General features: G+C 42.2%; 1 protein-coding gene across 1 annotated transcript; it reads left to right on the top strand.

The window, feature by feature from the left end:
* Window positions 1-9951: 9951 nt before the first annotated feature.
* Window positions 9952-15128, top strand: LOC106598666 (tetraspanin-8). The gene is given in 10 exon segments (XM_082977882.1): window positions 9952-10193; window positions 11011-11076; window positions 11349-11465; window positions 11800-11874; window positions 12114-12209; window positions 12514-12582; window positions 12585-12617; window positions 12956-13066; window positions 13232-13315; window positions 14367-15128. Coding segments are annotated over 10 exon segments (840 nt in total). The 5' UTR covers window positions 9952-10133; the 3' UTR covers window positions 14496-15128.
* The last annotated feature ends 1821 nt before the right edge of the window (window positions 15129-16949 follow it).

Here is a 16949-nt window from a genome sequence, read left to right as displayed (position 1 = left end):
GGGGGCCAGCAGGCCAGAGGTGGATGAACGCAGTGCCCTTGTTTGGGTGTAGGGCCTGATCAGAGCCTGAAGGTACGGAGGTGCCGTTCCCCTCACAGCTCCGTAGGCAAGCACCATGGTCTTGTAGCGGATGCGAGCTTCGACTGGAAGCCAGTGGAGAGAGTGGAGGAGCGGGGTGACGTGAGAGAACTTGGGACTTTTGAACACCAGACGGGCTGCGGCGTTCTGGATGAGTTGTAGGGGTTTAATGGCACAGGCAGGGAGCCCAGCCAACAACGAGTTACAGTAATCCAGACGGGAGATGACAAGTGCCTGGATTAGGACCTGCACCGCTTCCTGTGTGAGGCAGGGTCGTACTCTGCGAATGTTGTAGAGCATGAACCTACAGGATCGGGTCACCGCCATGATGTTAGTGGAGAACGACAGGGTGTTGTCCAGGGTCACGCCGAGGCTCTTAGCACTCTGGGAGGAGGACACAAGGGAGTTGTCAACCGTGATGGCGAGATCATGGAACGGGCAGTCCTTCCCCGGGAGGAAGAGCAGCTCCGTCTTGCCGAGGTTCAGCTTGAGGTGGTGATCCGTCATCCACACTGATATGTCTGCCAGACATGCAGAGATGCGATTCGCCACCTGGTTGTCAGAAGGGGGAAAGGAGAAGATTAATTGTGTGTCATCTGCATAGCAATGATATGAGAGACCATGTGAGGATATGACAGAGCCAAGTGACTTGGTGTATAGCGAGAATAGGAGAGGGCCTAGAACAGAGCCCTGGGGGACACCAGTGGTGAGAGCACATGGTGCGGAGACAGATTCTCGCCACGCCACCTGGTAGGAGCGACCTGTCAGGTAGGACGCAATCCAGGCGTGGGCCGCGCCGGAGATGCCCAGCTCGGAGAGGGTGGAGAGGAGGATTTGATGGTTCACAGTATCAAAGGCAGCAGATAGGTCTAGAAGGATGAGAGCAGAGGAGAGAGAGTTAGCTTTAGCAGTGCGGAGAGCCTCCGTGACACAGAGAAGAGCAGTCTCAGTTGAATGCCCAGTCTTGAAACCTGACTGATTAGGATCAAGAAGGTCATTCTGAGAGAGATAGCAAGAGAGCTGGCCAAGGACGGCACGTTCAAGAGTTTTGGAGAGAAAGGAAAGAAGGGATACTGGTCTGTAGTTGTTGACATCGGAGGGATCGAGTGTAGGTTTTTTCAGAAGGGGTGCAACTCTCGCTCTCTTGAAGACGGAAGGGACGTAGCCAGCGGTCAAGGATGAGTTGATGAGCGAGGTGAGGTAGGGGAGAAGGTCTCCGGAAATGGTCTGGAGAAGAGAGGAGGGGATAGGGTCAAGTGGGCAGGTTGTTGGGCGGCCGGCCGTCACAAGACGCGAGATTTCATCTGGAGAGAGAGGGGAGAAAGAGGTCAAAGCACAGGGTAGGGCAGTGTGAGCAGGACCAGCGGTGTCGTTTGACTTAGCAAACGAGGATCGGATGTCGTCAACCTTCTTTTCAAAATGGTTGGCGAAGTCATCCGCAGAGAGGGAGGAGGGGGAGGAGGATTCAGGAGGGAGGAGAAGGTAGCAAAGAGCTTCCTAGGGTTAGAGGCAGATGCTTGGAGTTTAGAGTGGTAGAAAGTGGCTTTAGCAGCAGAGACAGAAGAGGAAAATGTAGAGAGGAGGGAGTGAAAGGATGCCAGGTCCGCAGGGAGGCGAGTTTTCCTCCATTTCCGCTCGGCTGCCCGGAGCCCTGTTCTGTGAGCTCGCAGTGAGTCGTCGAGCCACGGAGCAGGAGGGGAGGACCGAGCCGGCCTGGAGGATAGGGGACAGAGAAAATCAAAGGATGCAGAGAGGGAGGAGAAGAGGGTTGAGGAGGCAGAATCAGGAGATAGGTTGGAGAAGGTTTGAGCAGAGGGAAGAGATGATGGGATGGAAGAGGAGAGAGTAGCGGGAGAGAGGGAGCGAAGGTTGGGACGTCGCAATACCATCCGAGTAGGGGCAGAGTGAGAAGTGTTGGATGAGAGCGAGAGGGAAAAGGATACAAGGTAGTGGTCGGAGACTTGGAGGGGAGTTGCAATGAGATTAGTGGAAGAACAGCATCTAGTAAAGATGAGGTCAAGCGTATTGCCTGCCTTGTGAGTAGGGGGGGAGGGTGAGAGGGTGAGGTCAAAAGAGGAGAGGAGTGGAAAGAGGGAGGCAGAGAGGAATGAGTCAAAGGTAGACGTGGGGAGGTTAAAGTCACCCAGAACTGTGAGAGGTGAGCCATCCTCAGGAAAGGAACTTATCAAGGCGTCAAGCTCATTGATGAACTCTCCAAGGGAACCTGGAGGGCGATAAATGATAAGGATGTTAAGCTTGAAAGGGCTGGTAACTGTGACAGCATGGAATTCAAATGAGGAGATAGACAGATGGGTCAGGGGAGAAAGAGAGAATGTCCACTTGGGAGAGATGAGGATTCCAGTGCCACCACCCCGCTGGCTCGATGCTCTAGGGGTATGCGAGAACACGTAGGCAGACGAGGAGAGAGCAGTAGGAGTAGCAGTGTTATCTGTGGTAGTCCATGTTTCCGTCAGCGCCAGGAAGTCTAGGGACTGGAGGGTAGCATAGGCTGAGATGAACTCAGCCTTGTTGGCCGCAGACCGGCAGTTCCAGAGGCTGCCGGAGACCTGGAACTCCACGTGGGTCGTGCGTGCTGGGACCACCAGGTTAGAGTGACAGCGGCCACGCGGTGTGGAGCGTTTGTATGGCCTGTGCAGAGGGGAGAGAACAGGGATAGACAGACACATAGTAGACAAGCTACAGAAGAGGCTACGCTAATGCAAAGGAGATTGGAATGACAAATGGACTACACGTCTCGAATGTTCAGAAAGTTAAGCTTACGTTGCAAAAATCTTATTGACTAAAATGACGAAAATGATACAGTACTGCTGGCTGGTGGAGTAGGCTAGCTAGCAGTGGCTGCGTTGTAGACTTTGAACGTGTAGCTGGCTAGGTAACCTCGATAGTTTCAGTACTACACCTTGTCATGATACAAAGCAACTTTGTAGCTAGCTAGCTAACATAACACTAATCAAGACGTTCCTAGTAATGTATTTAGTTTCTACAATGCTACTCGTCGGTAATAGTTGGCTGGGTTAGGAAAAATGGTGTCGCGGGGGACGGAAATAGCTGGCTAGCTAACCTCGATGGCTGGCTAGCTAACCTCGGTAATTACTAAACTACACAATTATCAAGCTATGACAAAGACAACTAAGTAGCTAGCTAGCTAACACTGCACTAGTCAAATCGTTCCGTTGTAAAGTATTAGTATTAGTATCTACAGCGCTGCTAGTCGGTAACGGTTGGCTAGCTAGCAGTGGGTTAATGATGACTAGGTGTGTTGACTAAGTCTGGCGCCGCGGCTGGCTAGCTCACCTCGATAATTACTCAAACTACACTATTATCTTAGATACAGAGACAGCAAAGACAACTATGTAGCTGGCTAACTAACACTAACACCACACTAATCAAGTCGTTACGTTGTAATGTAATAGTTTCTGCAGTGCTGCTAGTCGGTAGAAGTTGGCTAGCTAGCAGTGATGATTAGCTAGCTAGCAGCTAGCAGTGTTGGCTACGTTAGGAGGACGAAGATAGCTAGCCTCGATAATTACTCAATTACTCTAAACTACACAATTATCTTTGATACAAAGACGGCTATGTAGCTAGCTAAGAAGAATTGCTCAGATCAAACAAATCAAGCCGTTGTAATGTAGTGAAGTGTAATATTACCTGTGGAGCGATGCGTAGTGCGACTGCTCGCTCCAAACTCGCTCCATATCGTTTGTATGGTTGTCACTGTTTTTAATGTTGTCATTTTGTATTGTTGATCCCTGACTGCATAACAAATCTCCCAATGGGAACAATAAAGATAACTTGAGGGTTTAAGAAAGGATTTTTAACAGTGTGTGATATCAGTGGTCTTAATATTGACTGTCAACATGACATGAAAACATCCTTCAAATTGTATTTGTCACATGCTTCATCAACAACAGGTATGGACTATTAGTGAAATGCTTACTTACGAGCCCTTCACACAATGCAGAGAGAAAGAAAAATAGAGAAATAATAGAAGAGTCAAATATGTAATAATAGATACACAATAAGGTATAGAGGTCCTGGATGGCAGGGAGCTCTGCCCCAGTGATGTACCGGGCCGTACGCGCTGCGGTCAACGTGGAGGATGTGTTGTTGCCGACACTCACCACCTGGGGGCGTCCCGTTGGGAAGTCCAAGATCCAGTTGCAGAGGGAGGTGTTCACCAGGATCCAGTTGCAGAGGGAGGTGTTCACCAGGATCCAGTTGCAGAGGGAGGTGTTCACCAGGATCCAGTTGCAGAGGGAGGTGTTCACCAGGATCCAGTTGCAGAGGGAGGTGTTCACCAGGATCCAGTTGCAGAGGGAGGTGTTCACCAGGATCCAGTTGCAGAGAGAGTGTTTTCAGTCCCTGGATGAGCTTGGAGGGCACTATGGTGCTGAATGCTGAACTGTAGTCAATGAACAGCATTCTCATGTAGGTGTTCCTTTTGTCCAAGTGGGAAAGGGCAGTGTGGAGCGCAATAGAGATTGCGTCATCTGTGGATCTATTGGGGCGGTATGCAAATTGGAGTAGGTCCAGGGTGTCTGGGATGATGGTGTTGATGTGATTCATGATAAGCCTTTCAAAGCTTTTCATGGCTACAGATGTGAGTGTTACGGGGCGATAGTCATTTACGCAGGTTATATTGGCGTCCTTGGGCACAGGGACTACGGTGGTCTGCTTGTAACATGTAGGTATTACAGACTGGGTAAGAGATTGAAAATGTAAATGAAGACACTTGCCAACTGGTCAGTGCATGCTCTGAGTACACGTCCTGGTCCTGGGGCCTTGTTATTGTTAACCTGTTTAAAGGTCTTACTCACATCGGCTACGGAGATCATGTATTTGGAAATACCATATTTATTTGTGTTTTATCATAGTACAATCGCAGTATAATGTATTAAATAAATAAACCCCCCAAGGTCAAAAGAGGTTGGTTGGTGTTATATTGATGAATTTATATACCAGTATGGAAACTTTCTGATAAAGTCAGAGGCAGGCTACTTGTTGGTCTTAGTTTTCTGTAAAGAAAAAGGGAAATAGTTGCTGTAAAAAAGGGGTAATACTTTCTGTTTTAATAGTACCGTTTTTTGCTAATGTTTGGGTTCCTTGTGTTGCCAACCTGAAATGTGGGAGAAAGTGAGGTATATGGTAGCCACATTTTAGGCATTTTGTAATCATTTACACTATTTATAGTCAATGGGTGTTCCGCTTGTTTCGGCACTCTGAGGAAGCCGCTTGCTCTAGTAGTGGTTGCTTCATGCACTCTCTCTCTACAGTGGCTCTCGCGCTAGCCTGCCTAGTCAGTGAGTCATTTGAATGAGTGAGAAAACTGAAGAGAGAAGTAAATATTTTAAACATTATCACAGTGAGCGAGTTATAAAGCATAGGATATGAAACACCAAGTTAAGCGGAGTGTAATGATATAATTGTTATTTTTTTGATGAGGTTCTGAGTTGAATTAATTTATAAAAGTCTTATCATAGAGCTAACGTTGGCTAAAGTTATCTCCAGTCAAGCTAGCCTGTCGTAGTAATGGCGACAGGACCAACGAACATTCACAGAAAGTGGAAACAAAGGGAAACATTCTAACTTGCTGTTTTTAGGGATATTCTGAGAATTACATTAAAATGTATCTATGAGATAAAATGGTAATTTATACCTTTTTACAAATAGTGTTTTAGTACGTTGGATATTTGGAATGTATAAGACTAGCCAAGTCAGTTGAACGGGAGAGAGACAACTGAAAACTGTATTGAAGAGAGAAGCACCAGATAAACTATTTTAAATCTTCAAGTTTTCGTCATTCTTCTCACCATACTCTATCCAGCTCCCTAGGTTTAAGAGGGTACACTACACTACTAGACCACGTGTGTTGTGGTTTTTCACCATGAGCTAAAGGGGTTAAAGAGAGTACTAGGCCTATGCTTTGCTGTTGCAGGGCGAGTAGTCAATATTGCATCATGTGAGTACCATAAATGACAACGTTTTTGGTCACTTTACCAGAAAAATGGTGGGACACAGACCATCATAATACATGGTAAACAACTACCATGCTTTCATGTTTCACCACGTGCTGCTAGTACAACATTTTACAGTAGCTAGTACAATTTAAAAATATATATATTTGGTCACTACCGCCACAATTTCTCCTGCCATAATAGTAACAATTTTATTTTCCTGCCATGCTAGTGACCAAAAAAACGACTGATATAAACTGAAGAAAAATATAAACGCAACATGTAGTGTTGGTCCCATGTTTCATGAGCTGAAATAAAATAACCCAGAAATTGTTCATATGCACAAAAAGCATATTTATCTAAAATGTTGTGCACAAATTTGTTAACATCTCTGATAGTGAGCATTTCTCCTTTGCCAAGATAATACATCCACTTGACAGGTGTGGCATATGAAAAGCTGATTAAACAGCATGATCATTACAAAGGTGCACCTTGTGCTAGGGACATTAAAAGGCAGTTTTGTCACAACAACGCCACAGACGTCTCAAGTTTTGATCTAGCGTGCAATTGGCATGCTGACTGCAGGAATGTTCACCAGAGCTGTTGCCAGAGAATTTTATGTTAATTTCTCTACCATAAGTTGCCTCCAACGTCGTTTTAGAGAATTTGGCGGTTCGTCCAGCCGGCCTCACTGAATGTGAAAGGTAGTAATGGTTGAATCAAATAGGCCTACACTCAAAACCTATGGTAAAAAAAGTATGGTAGTGCATTTGGGTCAAATCAGTTTTCAATTCAGGTATAGTCAATTGAAATTCACTTCCTGAATGGAAAAATCCACATAAAAAAACAATGGACAATTTTCCAATTCAGGAATTGAATTCAATTGATTGAATTGAAAGCTGAATTGACCCCAACCCTGGAATGGTGAATTAGTAAAGACAGATTGGAAATACATACCGATAACACTAAGTGCTATTAATATTCCTATAAACAGGTTCATTATCAATGTTACTTCAGAGATCAGGATGGGAAGGCATGGCTGAAAGTGAAAAATTAAGAATTTGTAATTTTGTGAGAAAAACAAGAGTATAGAAGTCCGAATGATATCAGAATTTGAACAAAAAAAAACATTCATTGATTGAATTGATGTATCTGTTATTTAAATGTATCAATGATTATGTAAACTTTGTGTAGTTGTGTGTAACTATACCAAACTAGAAGTATGACAACCCACTGGGCACAGACGTCAGTTCAGCATCTAGTTTTGATTTACAATCGGTTGAGTTGTCATCTAACATGGATACAACATGAAATCAACCATAAAATTCACCATGTCATTAGATTAAGGTTAAAAGTTGGGTAAAATAATCGAAAAAAAGCCCTTACGTTGATGACTTTTGGCATAGCCAATCAGTTTTCCACGTTGATTCAACATCATGACATTTATTTTTGGGGTTGAAATGACGTGGAAACAACATTCATTCAACCAATTTTTGCCCAGTGGGAATGCAATGGTGTAGTGGAATGACATGTTTTTACCTCTTTATATACCAGCATGTGTTCATCCATTAGTCCCTTGTGGTCATCATCCTCAGACATATCACTGTTGGGATAGTGAATAACAAATCTTGTATTGTTACCAGGAGCAACCTGAAATAGAATGTGACATGGTTTAAAACAGTGCTTTACTTTAGCTGCATGATTTCTTATTAGGCTGCATCATGTCATCCATGATAATTGTCTGGTCCAAATGTTCTATCGTTTTTGTTGCTTTTACAGTTTTGTCATGTACATCTTCCTCAGTTTATGTATGGTTGTCTTATCACTGTCCTCATCGTCTGTTTTAGAAAGAAATAATAAAATCAAAAAATGAATTGCTCTTACCAAAAGACAACAGATTTACACTTTCATATTTGAGTGATAACATTTTTAACACAGACTGACACATTGAAACCCATCCTCCTCAGCATACACATAACACCAGCAACAAGTTAACTTATTTAACACAGCAGACTCAAACATTTAAAGTTTGTTGAGTCCTCATCAGAACAGAACAGAGACAGGAGAGGGGGATGTCTGTGCCCCAGTCTTGGTAGCCTTGTACGAGCCCACAGCATTTTAACTGAAAGTGAAGGAAACAGCACAACAGACATTTTAAAAACACGATTTACCAGGTATAGTTAAGGCCTAGTCCTGGAAGAACCTGGAGAAATCTCCAATGAAAGTGCTTTTAGTCCAGGCCTAGATTGACATAATATGGAAAACCGGCCCTAAAGACACATTGGGGCACTCTGGGGCTGTGAATTGGCACAAGCAGTGACCATAAGAAGCATTAAATAAAGGTGACTTACTTTAGTCTGTATGTTGTATAGCCCTTCTAAATCTGTTTGATTCGCTCCACTTAGAGGCATCATAGCTAGATGTTCCTCTCTGATTAACTCCTCCATCTTGAAATGAATCAAGTTAACATTGAGTGTTAGATTCACAGCTGAAACCTAGAATCAGTTCTGAATTTGAAATGGACAGATACAGTACATTGAATTATCAAGAATCAGATGTATTGCACCATCATACAATAACTTCTCAAATATTTTCCACCAGAACAGCAAACAAACATTGTCTCAAGGTCTAGTTAGAATCTATGCCAAGGTGCATTGAAGCCCTTTTGGCTCGTGATGCCCCAACGCCCTATTAAACCACATTATGTTGATGTTTCCTTTATTTTGGCAGTTACCTGTGTGTGTGTATATATATATATATATATATATATATATATATATGTTATGGTTAAAAATGCTCATGTTTTACTGTGACTTGTTGTAGGCTCCTAAATGGACCATAAGGTTATAAACCAAACAAAATTAAGAAAACTAAGCTAAAAAACGAATAAATAAAAAAATAAGTAACTCCGCCAGTGTCTCTTTTGGGTCACTTTTGCCGGTCCCAAGCCCGGATAAAGGAGGAGGGTTGGAATTGTGACATTAAATAAAACAAGAATCGACAGAAGAAAGTTCATTTGTAGTTCTAAACATATTTAGGGTGTTTTTTACTCACTTTTTGTCTCGCCCACCAAGTTATACAGTGTCCATCACAATTACATGCACATGGCCAATTATGCAAATTAGGCGATGGCGTCATTTAGCAACTTCTAGTGACTTTTAGGACAGCCAATAGGTACTTTCCTTACTGAGGAGTTGACAACACTGGAGGGGGGTTGATTCCTGTGCTACCGAAATGAAGCCTTGGCCTCGAACGATAGCAGTGAACATTTTGCAGAAACACCTCGAACGATAGCAGGCTTGCAGAAACAAAAAGCTATGTTGCATGTTCCTGCGCTACTGAAATGAAGCCTTGGCCTTAAACATTTTGCGGGGGTTGATTCCTGCACTACCGAAATTTTGCAGAAACATAACGTTTCTTCATGGAAAATCACGATATAGTTTGTTGCATAGCACTTGTAATATTGACAGCCTAATCCATTGGTTAACTGACCACAATCCATTTAATCAATATGAAGAAGTGTTGATTATTTGACTTCAGGAGAGCATAGCACATGAAAGAAAGCGGTGAGATATGCAGCACAGCGTTGTTTCCCCAAAGTGTTCACTGCTGGCGTGTGAGGCCAAACGTGCGGGGCGCTTCATTTCGGTCGCGCTGGGATCAAAACGTCAACAGTTCTGCGCTGCTATCACCATAAGTGCTGCAGGGCCAATGCAGATTGACCATGTAGTTCCTTTTAGCCTGCCTGATCTCTAGCCATCGTGCACTGGCCAACATAACATGTGGGCTAGTCCCTCCCATGTAACAAAACACCATTCAGCAGTATGTCAACATCAAACTCCTTGCTCCGGCAAAACGATACGCCACGCCCATGGACCTTAGTTTTTCCTCCGAAGTATGTAGCGAACATAGAGCAGCGGAATAATTCAGTTTGAGTCGTCAGGCAATGTCAACACGCTCATGCTGAGAAGAAGAACCGGTTAAAGACATCGGACGATCTTTTTTCTGGATTTAAGTTAGCCGCTCTCTGAAGTGAACCACTTATCCAAAATGTTGTTTTTATCATAACCAAATATTAAAATGGGAAGAATTAATATCTGGGTAAAACGGGCGTTCATTTTCGTATGTGTCTTGACAGGGGTAAGTGATCTTCCAGTCTATTGGCCTTATTTTATTCCAGTTGATGAACTCGTTTTTTTTTATCGGTCACTTATGACAGTAGACAAGTTTTGTTATATCACTTCCATTCTTACATTTATTGCAGCGCTTTTTTAGTTTTTATGCGCTCGGTGGGGTCCCCAAGCAGTGAGAGGTGCTGCTTACATTAAAAAAAATATTCGCCGATTGTTCTCATCTAGTTTACTGAACAAAGAACTAAAACAAAATATACATTTTGTAGCCTACGTAGTTACCCTTTGAGCTGTCAGCTGTCATGTTTAAACTTTCACTGGAATCTGTTTTTTTTAGGTGTGGCTTGTGGGGATGTGTTCAACATATTTATTTATTGTCTCAGCATATTGTACTTAAGCTGCAGCATGTTATAAAGTTATGTCATGCTTATTAACTCAGACACACGGCATACCACAAAGGGTTTGTAAGTATATTTGATTAGTAAACAGCCAACTAAATTAACATTTCAGCTATTCATATCATCATTTATAGGCTATTTATAAATGATACATATGATATATTGTAAACTCATGAACCCCCTGCTCACAAACCCTGTAAATAATTCCATCCCTCATGACTCATGATGAAGCCTGAGTAGAATTCTCAGTATAATACCCTGTACATTGTAATGATTGATTGTATCATGTGTTGTATTCTCTTCAGATCATCAGCACCCTCTGAAACAAATGACTGTATCAACCTTTACTGTGCAATATCAGTAGAATTCTCAGTATAATACCCTGTACATTGTAATGATTGATTGTATCATGTGTTGTATTCTCTTCAGATCATCAGCACCCTCTTGCTGGCCATCACATTATTTGGACATGGGTACTTCCACCAATCAAAAGAAGTAATTGTTATTTTTATAGCCCCTATTACATTTCCTTATTATGTCATACACATTTTGTTATAATAATGATGTGTCCATCTAGCCTGGTCCCAGATCTGTTTGTACTGTCTTTCCAACTCCTACAGAGTTTAGCATGACAACAACCATAGGAGTTGGCTATACAGCATAAACAGATCTGAGACCAGGCTAGAGTCCATTAGTATCATTGTAATATTATGATTATAAACCCAGAATTTCCATTTCATGAATTTGACTTGTCTCCCTATTCACAGATAGACAAGATGCTGCCAGGTATAACAGTTATGTATGTCCTAGCAGCAGCAACCCTGGCCCTTTCAATCTCTGGGGTCTATGGAGCTTGTAAGGAGAAGAAGTGGGCTGTGATTCTGGTAAGCTTGCCAAGACCTGTGCCCTAAAGTGGTAGCTTCCCTGGTCCCAGATCTGTTGGTGTTGTCTTGGACAATGACCATAGGGGTTGGCTATATAACACAAACAGATCTGGGACCAGGCAAGTGTCTACCGACGTGACGTTTCCTCTCCTGCAAACGGTTATTTTCTGACAGGTCATGGCATGCCTTAGAACTCTACTGAAGCCAATCAACAATTTTCCCATGACCTGTTTCCAACATGTTTCCCAGAAAGTGTGATATGGTTTGACGTGATTTTGATTTGAATTAACCTTTTGTATTGATTTTGCTTGACAACCCCTATATGTGTGTGTAGTTTTCAGTAGGTATGTCACTGGCCAGCCTTTACCTGTTTGGGGCTTGTGTGAAAGTATATCAAGCCAAACACGAGGTACAGTCCATAGCCTATATGTATCTTACCTTTTGAATTCAACCTTGAGCCAATGTTTATTTGCTGTTCTGGTGAAAATATATTAGAGAAGTTATAGTTAAATGTTATAGTATTAAGCATGATGGGGCAATATATCTGACTCTTGATAATTCAGTCTGTTCCTAGCAAAGTCGTAGATGATTACTGTATAGGTTTTAGCTGTGAATATAACATTCAATGTAAACCTCATTCATTTCAAGATGGAGGAGTTAAGCAGAAAGGAAGACCTAGCCATGGTGCCTCTCAGTGGTGCGAAACAAAACGATATAGAAAAGATGTACTACTTTCAAGCTAACGTAAGTCACCTTCATTGAGTACTTCTTAGGGTCTCGGCCAATCCAGGACAGGGTGTGTGCTTCCACCTTTGCAGTGATGTAGGTTTTTCTATGTGTGTGTCTTTAGGGCTGGTAGCAACTGTACAAATGGGGTTGTTTTGGATAAAAAGTGTCTGCAATGTGTTTCCCGGACACAGATGATGTAAACCTGGTCCTGGACTTAAAGCACTTTCATGTCTCCATGGAGTGTTCTTCAACACCTTCTAGTTCTGGAAATCATTAAGTGTTTTTAAAATGTCTGTTGTTCTGTTTCCTTCACTTTCAGTTCAGATGCTGTGGGCTCGTACAAGGCTACCAAGACTGGGGCACAGACATCCCCCTCTCCTGTCTCTGTTCTGTTCTGATGAGGACTCAACAAACTTTAAATGTGTGAGTCTGCTGTGTTAAATAAGTTAACTTGTTGTCGTTGTTGATGTTGTTGTTGTGTGTATGCTGAGGAGGATCAGATTCAGTGTGTCAGTCTGTGTTAAATAAGTTCACTTGTTGTTGTTGATGATGTTGTTGTTGTGTGTATGCTGAGGAGGATCAGATTCAGTGTGTCAGTCTGTGTTAAATAAGTTAACTTGTTGTTGTTGATGATGTTGTTGTTGTGTGTATGCTGAGGAGGATCAGATTCAGTGTGTCAGTCTGTGTTAAATAAATCTGTTATGTCTTTCGGTAAGATCAATTGATATATTTTTATGAACCCATGTCACATTCTATTTCAGGTTGCTCGTGGTAACAATACAAGATTTGTTATTCACTATCCCAACAGTGATATGTCTGAGGATGATGACCACAAGGGACTAATGGATGAACACATGCTGGTATATAAAGAGGTAAAAACATGTCATTCCACTACACCATTACAATGCCATAATTCTAGTTTGATACACAAATATGATTTACAGTACTCATTGATACAATAAACTTCTGATATAATACGGACATATATACTCTTGTTTTTCTCACAAAATGATAAACTCTTAATTTGTCATTTTCAGCCATGTCTTCCCATCCTGATCTCTTTGGTGGGCTATGGAATCAGCCTGATGATAGGACCATTAGTAGCACTTCAAGCATTATGGGTAAGTATTTCATATCTATGTCTGTACTATTTAACGTTTCCAGGGTTGGGGTCCATTCAGTTTTTTCAATCAAATCAATTGAAATTCAATTCCCTAATTGAAAATTGTCCGTAGTGGATGTGGATTTTTCAATTCAGGAAATTAATTTCAATTGACTACCTTTTTTTTGCATTAGTAGTAGTACTGGTTTATTATAATTATTACACACAGGCCGTACTTGGCAGCTAAAAGCTGAATTGCAGTACACAGTACATACAAGTAAATAAGAACAATAAAATCATCTGAAAGTCAGGATGCTAACTGAAGGATGGATGAATTGACCCCTGTCGTGGAAATTCAGTACTGAGAGAGATTTGGTCCTTTCTTCAAACAATCATCTTTATTTAATATTGATTAATTATTGCAATAATGAGGCTGGTCGACCAACCCCCCCCACCCTTGAGTGTTGGACCGAGTAACCTAACCTTTACACAAATACAGAGTACTATATATAGCTGACACTAACAATGCTCAGTCATGGTTTGTTCAACCCCCTCTCATTCAGACCAAGGAGCATCATAAGCCACTCTGGCTTCATCCTGTCGTTATCTGCACTTGGGTTGTTGTCTTAACCCCACCCTGGCTTAGTTTCCCAGATGGAAGAATGATTTAGAGACAATGAGGAGTGGTTCTAAACTCCTCTATCTCAGTTACACCCACCACATCTTGTCTATGTAATGCAGTCTTTAACTCATTTGTCAGCTCAAGTCATCTCTGGTGACCAAATGCCCAGATTAGTTGCAGGGAACTAGAGTGGAGACCATAAAAACACAGACACTAACAGGACAGAAATATCCTTCTATCTATTAAGAATTAATTGCGAACTATTAATAATTAACAAATCAGGTAAACATGTAATTTTTCTATCACACCCCAGCGCTGTACCATAGTGATTTTTACCGTACCTCTCGAGTGTAGGCCTATTTGATTTAACCATTATCTATCACACTCAGCACCTAGTCACCTGCTCCATCAATCCTGACTGAGCCGTTACTGTGTGTCTGGTCCTCAGGATATTGGAGTTGCCCTGGCCATCACAATACTCTGCCAGATGAGAAGAACGGTTAATGTGCCACCTGTGATCTTCACCTCTCAACCACCTCAGTACAGAGAGCTGTGTGACACAGCAGAGAGTGTCTGAAATGAAATGGTCCTCTTATGAAGGATACTCAATGCACTAGTCTGAGTGCCAGTCTGTTTGTGCCATCATGACAACTCCTGTCACTCATTTGTGTCAAGCCAAACACGACAATGGGTGACAAAGAGTTGGCTTGGCAATGACATGGATTTAACATGGGCATGACCACAAACAGATCTGGGATCAGGCTAGCAATGTACTCATATTATGTACATACCCATAACACACTTGGAAGGACAACTAAGGACATTGTTAGACATCTCTGCTGTGTTGTCCAAAGTATAACTGTTTAACTCTGGGTCTTCCTTTCCTGTGGCTGTCACATCCTGACCCTAGTAAGATGTCATTTTCTAAAGTAGAGTAGGTCAGGGCGTGACAGGGGGTGTTTTGTGTCTTTCTATGTTTTCTATTTCTATGTTTAGTTCTAGTGTTTCTATTTCTATGTTGGGGTTGTTTGGGGTTGATCTGCAATTGGACGCAGCTGGTCCTCGTTGCCTCTGATTCATTTTTAAGTAGGGGTTTTTCTTCCTGGGTTTTTGTGGGTAGTTGTTTTCCGTTTTGGCAAGTGTCCTGACAGAACTGTTGTCGGTCGTTTTGTTGAAGTATTTTCATTAAAAAGTAAATATGAGCACTATACACGCTGCGCCTTGGTCCCCTTCATACGACCCGCGTTACAGTGGCGGTCCTCATGAGAGCCAGTTTCATCATAGCGCTTGTTGGTTTTTGCGACTGCACTTGAAGAAACTTTCAAAAGTTCTGGAAATTCTCCGCATTGACTGACCTTCATGTCTTAAAGTAATGATGGACTGTCGTTCTTACCGTAATATGGACTTGGTATTTAACCAAATAGGCATATATTCTGTATATCACCCCTACCTTGACACAACACAACTGATTGGCTCAAATGCATTAAGAAGGAAAGAAATTCCACTAATTAACTTTTAACAAGGCACACCTGTTAATTGAGTCTGAAACCTTAAAGATTTAAAATAGTTTATCTGGTGCTTCGCTCTTCAATACAGTTTTCAGTTGGCTGTCTCTCGTTCAACTGACTTGGCTAGTCTTATACATTCCAAATATCCAACGTACTAAAACACTATTTGTAAAAAGGTATAAATTACCATTTTATCTCATAGATACATTTTAATGTAATTCTCAGAATATCCCTAAAAACAGCAAGTTAGAATGTTTCCCTTTGTTTCCACTCTGTGTGAATGTTCGTTGGTCCTGTCGCCATTACTACGACAGGCTAGCTTGACTGGAGATAACTTTAGCCAACGTTAGCTCTATGATAAGACTTTTATAAATTAATTCAACTCAGAACCTCATCAAAAAAATAACAATTATATCATTACACTCCGCTTAACTTGGTGTTTCATATCCTATGCTTTATAACTCGCTCACTGTGATAATGTTTAAAATATTTACTTCTCTCTTCAGTTTTCTCACTCATTCAAATGACTCACTGACTAGGCAGGCTAGCGCGAGAGCCACTGTAGAGAGAGAGTGCATGAAGCAACCACTACTAGAGCAAGCGGCTTCCTCAGAGTGCCGAAACAAGCGGAACACCCATTGACTATAAATAGTGTAAATGATTACAAAATGCCTAAAATGTGGCTACCATATACCTCACTTTCTCCCACATTTCAGGTTGGCAACACAAGGAACCCAAACATTAGCAAAAAACGGTACTATTAAAACAGAAAGTATTACCCCTTTTTTACAGCAACTATTTCCCTTTTTCTTTACAGAAAACTAAGACCAACAAGTAGCCTGCCTCTGACTTTATCAGAAAGTTTCCATACTGGTATATAAATTCATCAATATAACACCAACCAACCTCTTTTGACCTTGGGGGGTTTATTTATTTAATACATTATACTGCGATTGTACTATGATAAAACACAAATAAATATGGTATTTCCAAATACATGATCTCCGTAGCCGATGTGAGTAAGACCTTTAAACAGGTTAACAATAACAAGGCCCCAGGACCAGGACGCGTACTCAGAGCATGCACTGACCAGTTGGCAAGTGTCTTCATTTACATTTTCAATCTCTTACCCAGTCTGTAATACCTACATGTTACAAGCAGACCACCGTAGTCCCTGTGCCCAAGGACGCCAATATAACCTGCGTAAATGACTATCGCCCCGTAACACTCACATCTGTAGCCATGAAAAGCTTTGAAAGGCTTATCATGAATCACATCAACACCATCATCCCAGACACCCTGGACCTACTCCAATTTGCATACCGCCCCAATAGATCCACAGATGACGCAATCTCTATTGCGCTCCACACTGCCCTTTCCCACTTGGACAAAAGGAACACCTACATGAGAATGCTGTTCATTGACTACAGTTCAGCATTCAGCACCATAGTGCCCTCCAAGCTCATCCAGGGACTGAAAACACTCTCTCTGCAACTGGATCCTGGTGAACACCTCCCTCTGCA

The sequence above is a fragment of the Salmo salar genome, chromosome 07 (genome assembly GCF_965601325.2).
Source record: "Salmo salar chromosome 07, fSalSal1, whole genome shotgun sequence".
NCBI classification, from domain to species: Eukaryota; Metazoa; Chordata; class Actinopteri; order Salmoniformes; family Salmonidae; genus Salmo; species Salmo salar.
The sequence above is the reverse complement of the archived record's forward strand: the minus strand, read 5'-3'. Positions and strand labels throughout refer to the sequence as shown.